This window comes from Felis catus, chromosome B4 (assembly GCF_018350175.1).
Source record: "Felis catus isolate Fca126 chromosome B4, F.catus_Fca126_mat1.0, whole genome shotgun sequence".
Taxonomy (NCBI): domain Eukaryota; kingdom Metazoa; phylum Chordata; class Mammalia; order Carnivora; family Felidae; genus Felis; species Felis catus.
This window is the reverse complement of record NC_058374.1, coordinates 51,903,430-51,915,000: the sequence shown is the minus strand read 5'-3', so window position 1 is coordinate 51,915,000 and position 11,571 is coordinate 51,903,430. Positions and strand designations below refer to the sequence as shown.

General features: G+C 37.2%; 1 protein-coding gene across 5 annotated transcripts in view; it reads right to left on the bottom strand.

The window, feature by feature from the left end:
• PIK3C2G (phosphatidylinositol-4-phosphate 3-kinase catalytic subunit type 2 gamma) overlaps window positions 1-11,571 on the bottom strand; it is a 347,688-nt gene that overhangs the window by 126,313 nt on the left and 209,804 nt on the right. For all 5 annotated transcript variants that reach the window (XM_006933551.4, XM_045061454.1, XM_019834592.3 and 2 more), the window contains one exon: window positions 1,082-1,262. In XM_006933551.4, coding sequence (XP_006933613.3) covers window positions 1,082-1,262 — 181 coding nt within the window. The remainder of the gene's footprint in view (window positions 1-1,081; window positions 1,263-11,571) is intronic.

Genomic DNA, 11,571 nt, shown 5'->3' with positions numbered 1-11,571 from the left:
TTAAGAGTAATAATGGCAAAAGATGATAATGCAGACAGTTGATAATTGTCAGAAATAGCAATGTATTTGAACAAATAGTTTACTAAATGCCAAGGAGTATATTTCTGATACTTGACTCACTACCTTCCATAGTTCTCTGTACCTGTGGGAAGGTCTGAAACCACAAACAATACCTTTAAAATTGTGTATCCCTTATCAAAAAGTGTGGAAAAACAGTAACAATTTAAAAAATAATTCAAGAGCCACCTGGGTGCTTCGGTTGGTTAAATATCCAATTCTTCATTTCGGTGCAGGTCATAATCTCACATTTCATGAGATTGAGCCCCACATCGGGCTCTGTGCTGACAGCATGGAGCCTCTGCTTGGGATTCTCTCTCCCTCTCTCTCTGCCCCTTCCCTGCTTGCTCTCTATCTCTCTCTCAAAATAAATAAAATAAACTTAAAAAAACCCTTTTTTAAAAAAACTTAAATTCTAGTTAGTTATCATACAGTGTAGTCTTAGTTTCAGGTGTACAATATAGTGATTCAACACTTCCATACAACACTAATTAGTACCTTTTAAAAAGAAGTAGAGAAAAATAGATAGCAGTAATTTGAATTGTGCAAATTTGTAAATGCTTCCTCCAACTCTTTTTTATTTTCTTATTTTCATGTGAAGAAGTGTTATCATAAAAACAGCCAGTCAAGGTGAGAGAAATATATTTATTTGAAAGAATAATGTCACTATCACTTTGGAACTTAATGCAAGTGGTCAAAAAAGGTATCAGACTTACTTAACTGTAGTATGCATCTCAAGTTATGTGAGGAACTTTAAAATGTAAGAAATAAAGATGGACAGGTTTTATAATTTTAAACCAGTTTATTTAGCTTACTTTCAACTTTTTGCTACCACCAGAAAATAATTAATGAGTCATTAACTTTAGACTGTAAATTGAAAAAAAATATCTTGATTAAAGTAATTGATTTGGGTACCTTAGAACTAAGTATAGACACGGAATTTACTTTCTAAGCTATGAAATTAAAACTTAATTGAACAAAAGATTAAAGAAAACACTACATGAAGATTAATTTCTCAACAAACCTGTCTTTGAGGGTCACTGGCAGACTTGACTTTTTCCCCAATGTCTCCCAGAATTTTAATAAGTTTCTTCTCTTTGGAAAACTCATCACTCAAGGCTTTTCCTGAACAGAATTGGAGAGCCGCCAATAGTTTCTGATACCAGCTTTTAAAATAAGTTTCATTCTGTGCATCCTTTAGCAGCCTGAAGGAAAGAGAGAAAAAGAATTCTTGTATCTATAGCTGATTTTTTAACCACCTCCAGCAAGAACAATCAGTGCATTTCGGACTAATCTGTATTTGGTGGTTTGGGCAGTTTAACAGCCTTGAATGGGGGAAAATGTTGTTTATTCGTTGGCAGTCATCAAATTCCATCTGATAGATAATGAGATTCCTAGAGTGAAGAATCAATAAGAGACCTGCTTTTTATTCATTTCAGTTCACAATGCACTTTTTCTTCTTTCAGGCTTTTTAATTCTATAACAAATACTTAAGAACATATTTTTTACTTATTAAAATAAGGACAAAGAATTTTAGAAATAGTATTTATTAGCGACTTTACTATATTGGAACTCAACCATAAAACCTACGTTTTTCTACTTTTCTTCAAAACACCATGCCCCCCACACTGTCACATACCTATGTATTTCTCTTTCTTCTAGTACCTTCCCTTGACTATCTGCAAGAAGATATTGTAAAGGCAAGAGCATGATTTTTGTTTTCAGGCATTTCTGGATTCAAATCTCAGTCCTATACAACTTCTAAGTAACTTAGGTTACTTAACTAGGCTGAGATTTTCTTTCTTTATCCATAAAATAAAGTAATAACTCTGACTATGCACAGCTGTACAGAACACAGAATGAGCTAATGCATTCAAAAGGGCTTAGCACAATGTACCTACTAGTCAGCCAACATTAGTTCATCTGTATTTCATGGCCTCCCCAGCCAACTTCTGCCACTGCCTGGCTGCATGTGCATGTCATGAACATGGAAGGCATAGACCATAAAAGAGTGAGAATGCTTTGCTAGATAATGGAGTGGTAACAAATATTTTACTACTCTGTCTGCCATGTGACAATTTTTATCGCCTTGAAACTTATTCTAATATACTTAAACTTTACTTTCTATTATGCCCTAAACCACTGAAATAGACTAAAAAAACTAATACCTTTGAGTGTTAACCTCTCTTTGATTGATTCTTTTAATCTTAACTGGTCTCTAGTCTTCTCCTTCTCTGAAAAATTAACTTTAAAGAAACTAGAAGAAAGTTATTGTGGGAATGGAACACTAAAAAAAAAAAGATTAAATGCAGAGCAGTCGAAAAATATATAGATGAATTTCATTCTGCATTCTTAATTTTGCATCTCTGCCTAATATGTATTATGCTATAGAGACTCTAATACATTATTTTCATTTGTTTTATGTTCTCCATTTCTACATACTGAAGTTAAAATATAATTGAGTATACTTTTTTTTTTAGGTAAGAGCTTGCTCTCTTGTCATTGTTATAAAGCCAACTTATCGTCTAGCACCTCTTTTGCTTTTATGTGGAATAATAGTTCTTATTTACTTCTGGAAAGCATCTTAAAAAAACCCTCAAGGGGTTAAAGAGGCATTGATGAAAAAATGTAATCCACTGCTTATTTTCAATGTAAGAAGAATATTAGACAATGAATAGTTCTCCTATACTTACCCTTATGGTGAAATTTTAAAATGTCAGATGTAATAAATGGAACCTGTCATTATTTGGAAGCTGTAAGAAAATGAGTTTTGTGTGAGTGTGAATTGGAAAGCTGCAAATGCAAGCATCCACATGTAAAACTTCAAGATGCCTTATGTAAATTATATATCTCTCAGATTCTCTCAGTATTTTGAGGACTTTGGTAATATATCATTTTATAGTGTACTTGGCTTTCAGTGAGATAGGCAGTTGATGGGTAGAGTGTTTCTATATCTTGACCAATGCTTGCCAGCATTTTCATATACTTCGAATAGTGAATCACTTGTTTTAAAAATATTTTTAACCAGTTATAGTATATCAATATAACTATAATCTCCTTACTGCTATATACATGATAAAAGGAGAAGTTATTTTGTACAGATGAAGTCAGCCTTTTACTAAAATAATTTTTTTAAGTTTATTTATTTTGAGAGTGAGAGAGAGAGAGTGCATGTGAGCAGGGGAGGGTCAGAGAGAGAGAGGGAGAGAGAGAATCTCAAGCAGGCTCCGTGCTGTCAGCACAGAGCCCCATGTGGGGCCCAATACCACGAAGCCATGAGATCATGACCTGAGCCAAAATCAACAGTCAGATGCTAAACCAACTGAGCCACCCAGGCGCCCCTACTAAAATAATTTTTTGAAAACATATTTAGAGGTGGGGGCAGTCAAGGGTACTGTCAGAATTATATAATTTGCATTCATAATACTCTTAATTTTTTTCTGTTAGATATGTATTTGGTTATTTGATTCCTCGCTCAAAATAAAACAGATCAGGGAAATCACTGGATTCTACTCCTGAAATCAATTCTACACTGTATGCTAACTAACTTGAATTTAAATAAATAAATTTTAAAAAGAACAGAGCAGGGCAGATTTGCAGAGAGAATATGACTGTGTTCTAAAAAAGATTTCAAGGCAAAGCAAACTCAGTGTATTCCACTGTGATTATTTTCCTTGTAGAATATGCCTCATTCAAACCCTACGTTCCTGCTAAGATAATACATTCTCCAGGTCAAATCTGGTTCAAGCTCTATGGCTTTTGACTGACTAATGAAGAGTTTGTCTTTACACATTGCAGAAGTGAAATCATGGAGTGATGGAGTGTAGGAGGTGACCATGACAGGTAACATAGTCCATCCCTGTGTCCTTAGGCACATTCAGGAAAAATCGCTTCAGAGAAAGCTGGACTATATACAGTTTGAGGTAGAGGGTTACACCGTTCTGCATCAATGGCTTTTATAGGAAGTGGTAAACCCCTCATGCTGTAGTTTTTATCCATTGCCTCTGTTCGTAAGACTAGCAAACAGCTGGCTACTCTCCCTTGAACATTAGAGAAACCTTTTCCAAAAGACATCATTATCTAAGAGAAGCAGTATGCTTATGCCAAATATATTTTTGTTTAATTTTTATTTTTTATTTTTTAATTTAAGAAATTTTTAAAATTTATTTATTTATTCTGAGAGAGATAGGGACAGCACAAGTGGGGGAAGGGCAGCTAGAGAGGGAGAAAGAGAATCCCAACCAGTCTCTGCACTGCCAGCACAGAGCTCAATGTGGGCCTCAAATGCACAAAGCCACGAGATCGTGACCTGAGCTGAAACCAAGAGTTAGACGCTTAACCAACTGAGCCACCCAGGCGCCCCATATTTTTGTTTAATTTTTAAAGTCAAGGTCAAGGGATTGAAACATATCAAGACTTGGTGGTGAAAGATCAAGCTTCTAAGGTGCATGCAATGTGACTGTGTATAAACCATGAGGTAAATCTTAATGTCAGAGACCTGTTTATCCTAATATCTGTGAGATCCAGGAATAATTCAATTTGATACTATTTTATACATATCTTATAGACTAAGTAATGACAACATAAAATGACAGCATAAAATCTAGCTGATTAAAGGTTTTAACGGTGTTAAGAACGAGAGGTAGAAGCAAGAAAGAGGCGGAAACCCAGGTACCAGTACATTTGTTATAGGATATCACGAAGGTATGTGCCTAAATTAAGGGGATCATAGTGGACTCAGAGAGACCTAAGACACTCACAGACCCCAGTTAGCATGATGGTGAGATTTTCCATGGAAATTGAGTTTGTCTCTATTTCTTCACGCACATAGCTGCTTCTGATCACTGACCTGTGAGAGCCATAGGAGAAGTAGACAGTTCTCACTTCTCAGTCTACCAGCAGGACAGAACCGGGTCATCACACCATCCCTGCTTTCCTTGCCTCTTAACTTCCTTCAGTTCCTAATTGTGGTCTCAGTAGCACAGAATTCCACATTTTACAGGTGCCTTAAATTTTGACCCGCTTGTGTATTTACTATGCGTGAAAAGGGGAACAACATCCTAAAGCAGAAGAGAACTGAGTTACACAATGCAGATGAGTGATTTCAGGTCATTCCAGGACCTCCCCTTTCCATTTCCTTCTCTATTTCTTGCTACAATGCAAGGTGTGTGGCTCAGGAGACCAGTTTTTAGTGAGCACAGGAGGATTTTAGAATGTGACTTCTTCAAGTGTTTTTAAAATCCTGGGACATATAAAGGCTGATATTCAATACTTGATACAAATTATTAATTTTAAGATTTTAACAGTGTGATTAAGAAGTAAAAAGCATGGGGGTATGTGGGTGGTTCTGTTGGTTAAGTGTCTGACTTTAGCTCAGGTCATGATCTCACAGTTCGTGAGTTTGAGCCCCACATCCGGCTCTCTGCTGTCATTACTGAGCCTGCTTCAGATCCTCTGTCTCCCTGTCTCTCTGCCCCTCCCCAGCTCCTGCATGGGTGCTCTCTCTCTCACTCAAAAATAAATAAACATTAAAAAAAAGAAGAAATACAAACAATAATCCCTTTTTAAAAAGAAGTAAAAAGCACGTATCTCTTTAGTCTTTACAACTTTTACTTCCTAGTGTTTAAGAGATTTATTTAATATTTTCCCAAACTGAGGAACTTGACACATTTTTAGTCCTTACAAGACAATCATTTCCTATGACTAGTATATTCTTAGAATACTGATTCGCTTTTTCAGAAATTTAACTTTCACTGAGTTTTGCATATAAGGAGCATTATATTGGCAAAATCTACAGAAATGTGATTTCCATTCAATAGTTATTTGGCAATATCTGTCAATAAACCATTTTGTAACAATTCTTATTTTAAAATGTTTATTTATTTACTTTGAGAGAGAGAGAGCACACACAGTAATGACATCCATACTGTAGAGATTGTATACATTTTTAGAACACTTAAATATACGGAAGGGACCCATAAAGTATGTAGCTGACTTAATTGTATCCCCATATGTAATTTATATATGTAATATTTATTACCACCTCAAAAGTGTTCTCTTTGAAGTGTTATATGTGCACACTAATGATGTCCCGTTGTGTTCTCGCTATATAGTAGATTTGATTATTGCTTCCAACTCTCTGCTTTCTCCTCTGAAAGAGATTATACATCTCCATGTGTGACTTCCAGTGCCTTCCCGTAGGCAGAGTTTACTTTTCTGCCTGTTGTCAGGGTTGGTCCTGTGACTTGCTTTGGCCAATAGGATGTGAGTAATGAAATGTATATCCGTGTCTATACAGATGCTTTAAATATGCTATTATGGATTGGTTTGGCGGCTTATACTTTTCTGCTTTCTGCTATGCAAACAGTGTATTCCAGCTGGGGGCTGTTCCTCCAGTCCTGGAGTGACAAGACAATATAAAGCAGAGCTAAGCATTGCTGTGTGGAGTCCAGTGGAGCCGAGCCAAGCAGGACTAGAGCAAGTCTGCAGCCAATGTACTGCATGAGTAAGAAATAAATCTTTGTTGTTGTAAGCCACTGAAATTTGGGAGCTATTTGTGGCTGTAGTAAAAACTAATGAATATGCCCAATTTTCATACTTTCTTTTTCCATTTTCTTTGCTTTTGTTTTTATTTATTTGTTTGGATTGCCTTTAGAATATACAGCATATTTTTACACATCCACAGTGTTAGCCCCGGGGATATTTTGGGGCATATCTAATTACTGAAAATGAACAATAGTCATCTGGAGCCAAGTCTGGTGAATTAGATGAGTGATCAATTTGAGTATACTATTTCAGATTAAAAAAAAAAACTATTAAAGTAATAAAAATGGTTTTCTTTTATGGACCATAAAAAGCCCCTAAAGGATTTAAAAAATGATTTGATCTGGCTCATTTGGGCATATATATTCTGTTACACTGCTGACATTGTGTTGTTTTATTACTACTAACATACTTTTTGACCCATTTAAAAGTGTGAATAGGCCTATGTACCATCTGTTGCTTTGTCTAGCCAAGTGTTTGAGTACCTAGTAGGAGATTCTTTCTGAGTAAAAATGTACTAATGAGTGGACTAGGGGACTGGCAAGATTTTTTTTTAGGACTTACAAAACACAGAACTAGACAAAGGGCCTGATGGCTTAGGGCAGTGAGGGAGGCGGTAAATGTAGCTGCTCTGGAAAACTAGGAGCTCTGCTCTAATGCTAATAGCTGTAAGAGTAGAATGGCTGAAGAGGCAGGGGACCGATGGCTTTGGACCAGAAAGTACCCATATCAGCATGTTTGAGAGTCACGAGTCATCAGCTTAGCGAGGAACAGACTATGCCCACTTCTTTCTGCAAAGTCCAAAGAGGAAAGCCCAAAGAGAGCCATTTATTCAGCTGTGTGCCAGAATGGGAGAGTGCGTTGCCTCATTCCCAGGTTAGATTTCTGTTCTGAAGGAGGGTTTACTGATTTGCCCTGGGCTTATGTGAATAGGAAGAAAATGCTAGGGCAGGATGGAGAGAAAGGATAGGAAAGGAGCAGCCCACACTCCCGCACCTCAACTGTTTGGCGAAGCAAGGATGTGCAAGTTTCTCAAGGTTCAAATAAACACATGGAAGGTAATTATATGTGATCCATATGTAGAAAGGGGTTGATCCAAGGCCAGATATCCTTACGGGATGCTCCTGTAAGACTGCCCAAAGAACTCATCCACATGAGGTAGCTTACTTTCCCAGTGAACCCACACAGGGCCTTGATGGAAAATCAGAGACCTCAGACGGAGGATTGCAATTGTTTGTACAAGTGTGAGCGTCGCTTTTCTTTCTTTTTTCTCTACTCCCAAGTCAAGAGAAGTAAGAACCAGAAAGGAGAGTGAAGAGGAGTGGAATATCAGATCATATTCTCTACCCACTGCAAGTCTCCCAAACTAAAACTTGGCTGGTGCTGGAGAATAGGGAGGAGGTGTGTGTCAAATTAGAGAAGAGATGAAGTTTTAAAATGGACAAAACTAGTGGGAGTTTTTGATCTAAAAGTAAGCAGGAAACTGTGGAATCTACTTTGGTTTTAATTGGGAGAATGTGAAAGAGCAAAGGTAGTACTTTAAAAATAATAAAAACTTTTATTGGAGACTACCAAGTTCAGTCAGTTTAAAGAAAACAATAAGACTTAAAAATCTAAGTTAGTATAAGAAGAAATACAGTTTCAGGAAATGCACTGATGGCACTGCATGAGAGAAAAAGCCTCCAAATGCAGAATAAGAACTGAGGGGATTTTACCTCAAAACTCTGAAGAGGGTTGGCTGAGATTTATCTTTTTCTTCCCTTGCCACTTCTGTAAAGGCAATGCCATTTATTTGTGGACGATTATTGCTATACACAAACTTGTTTTCAAGAAGTCATAATTGCAACAATGGGATATTAATACTGTATATATGCGGATACAGAGGTATGCACTTACTATTATAATTGGTAGCTTATCATCATATTTGGATAAAATCTTTAACAGATATGATCAGGCACACATTTAATTATAAACTTAAATGGCATTTTTTTCCCCAAGGGAAAATTAGCCACGGATGGTACTCAGTTTGTGTGAACACCCTCATCAGGATTCCTGTTATACAGCAGTGATGTCCTCTTAGGATCAGCTGGAAGCTATGAAGGGGAAAAAGACAAACTATGCTGAGCAGATAAGCTCCCCTGAATAGATTTCTGAATCTATAGTAAGGAATCAGAGCCCTTTCCACTCATCTCGCTGATCCACTAACATGTATTCACATGTTTACATATTAAATATTCTGAATAATGTGACTTAAAAGCCAAAACTCTGTACTTCTCCATTCCAACATACACTTACTGGTTTCGTGTAAGTTATTTTTTTTTTCAAATCACTCTTCTAAATTAAGGACTAAGCTGTGAATAACTGTTAGTGATCTTTCTCAGCCCCCACCATTTCACTCCATATACACTTATTAATTCTAAAACAAAAGAAAACAAAACCAAACAGATTGAATTTTAGCCCTGGACACCCTTCACAAGAGATAGCTATCTATGAGACCTTCCTGAATCGCATCTCTCTTTTCTCAGATTCTGGTTTTCTCCTTTCCCTGATCCCCGAGAATCTTTGTACTCCTGCTGCTCTTTCTTTGCTGAAAACTCTACCTAGTCCTGCTCTCTCTTCTTGTCCTGTTGTGTCAGGCACCCAATTATTCCTTGTCCTTCTTATCCTAGTCAAACCTATTATCTCTCACTGTAAATTATACTCATATACTCGGAGAATAATATCACTTGAGCATGGGGCTGAATGATATTTTGAGATAGTATCTCCCACCTTTTACATTTATTAGGTGAGAAAACTGAAAGATTAAGGAACTTGCCTAAGATACTATGACTAAACCCAGAATTCCTAAACCACTGCTTCAGGCTCTTTCCGTAGTACCATATTCTGTGTCTGTTACGGATGAATGACTGAATGTTTATGTCCCCACACCCCCAAATATATATACTGAAGCCCTAACACCCAGTATGATATTTGGAGGTGGGACCTTTGGAAGGTGGTTAGTTTTAAATGAAGTCATAAGAGTGGGACCCACCTAATGGGATTAATACCCTGAAAAGAAGAATAAAAGACTGGAGTCTGGGACACCTGGGTGGCTCAGTCAGTTGGGCGTCTGACTTCGGCTCAGGTGATGATCTCATGGTCCGTGAGTTCGAGCCCCACGTCGGGCTCTGTGCTGTCAGTTCAGAGCCTGGAGCCTGCTTTGGATTCTGTGTCTCCCTCTCTCTCTGCCCCTCTCCCATTCACGGTCTATCTCTGTCAAAAAATGAATAAACGTTTTTTTTAAAAAAAGACTGGAGTTTTCTGTTCTCTCTGCCATGGGAGGACAGAGCAAGAAGGCATACAGCGTCAATCTATAAGCTGGGAAGAGAGTCCTTATGGGAAAATGGAATTGGCTAGCACCTTGATTTAGGATTCCCCAACCTCCAGAATTGTAAGAAACAAATTCCTGTTATTGAAGGCACGGTCTATGTTACTTTTTTTTTTATTGCAACTTGAGCTGATTAACATAGTGTCCTAACAACCATTAAAACATGATTTGGAAGACAATTTTCTGCTTGCATTACCTCTGGCAAGAAACTTAATGCATTAGTCCTTCACTTTCCTAGTCTGTAAAAGTTGGAATTGATGAGGTTTAGTAAGCTACCTTCCAGCTACAGGGCTCTATAATTTTAATCCCTGATGAATTTATCAAGCATTTACTCTATGCCAGTCATTTTTTAAGCATTCTACATAGCTGTGTTTGGTAATCTTCATATTTGCCGCAGGTAACGACTCCTTCCGTCTCACAAAGATATTATGGTTTATAGAGGTCAAGTAATTTGCACAGTCACCCAATCAGTGTACCAGGGATTCAGATTTAAGTTTATCTGACTCCAAGGCCTTGGTTCTTTACCACTGTGCTATACCACCTCCTGACATCCTGACACAGGTACCAGCTAATGATTTAGCCTGAAACTAATACACATCTAGGAATCATTTCTTGCCATTTTAATCTCTTTGTCTGGCTTCCTGTTTTCTAACCTTCAGAAGTCTCATGCTCTCCAGATTGCTTTCTTTCTTCTCAAAGTTCTTCATTTGTCCTGCTACCTATAAATTCCCTCTCCACCAAAAAATCCAATGATATTTTCCTATTTTTAACTTTTTTTGGAAATTTTAAAGAAAAGTTTGTTAACATAGATATATTTTTGTGTGAAATATTTATAAGCAGGAATACTTTTCTTTCTCTTGCCTAGCCCACAAAAAGAACAGAGTATGTGGGCTTTATTTTACATGTGGACAATGCCAAATCACACACCTGACTCACCTCTTCTCCATCCTTCCTCACTTTAGAAAGTGAGACCAACACCACAGTTTCTAAGGATCTGGCCTCCTGTGGTTTACTTAGACTAGTGCTGGGTGGGGCTGGGAGGAGAGAGAGAAGATGGTAAGTTGAAAGTAACACCCTGATTGCATTTGGGAATCTAAGAATTCAGATGAACTGTGCACACAAAACAGATGTACCTTGAGCTACCCACCTTAATTGGGCCTGTAGTTCCAAATTATTTTAAGTTTTGGCAAAAGAGAAATGGGGTGTCACTAACACCAGCACATGTGCTGTAATAAAATAAATCCTGCTTGACACATAATTAATGCTGAAATCCATGCTCCTGGAATTTTAAATTAGTCCAATAGATGTCTACATTTTCCATTACTTACTCTTAGAAAATATGGTTCTGAATTGAGTTCCTAACTCAGCTCTTTTCTTCTTTTTTTTCCCCCTGACTACATATACAGTTACTTTAAAGGCAGTATAAGCATCTTTTTCATAAAGTTTTCTTAACAAAATTTCTTTTAACAGCAAGGCAATTCCTTTGCTATATGAATGTTTCATAAGAATAGTAGCCTAACAATAAAAATCCTCTTTACCCCTTAGCTTTTTGTTCTTTCACAGCCCTCTCATGAAAGCTGGATAATCATCATATTGTGCAGTGA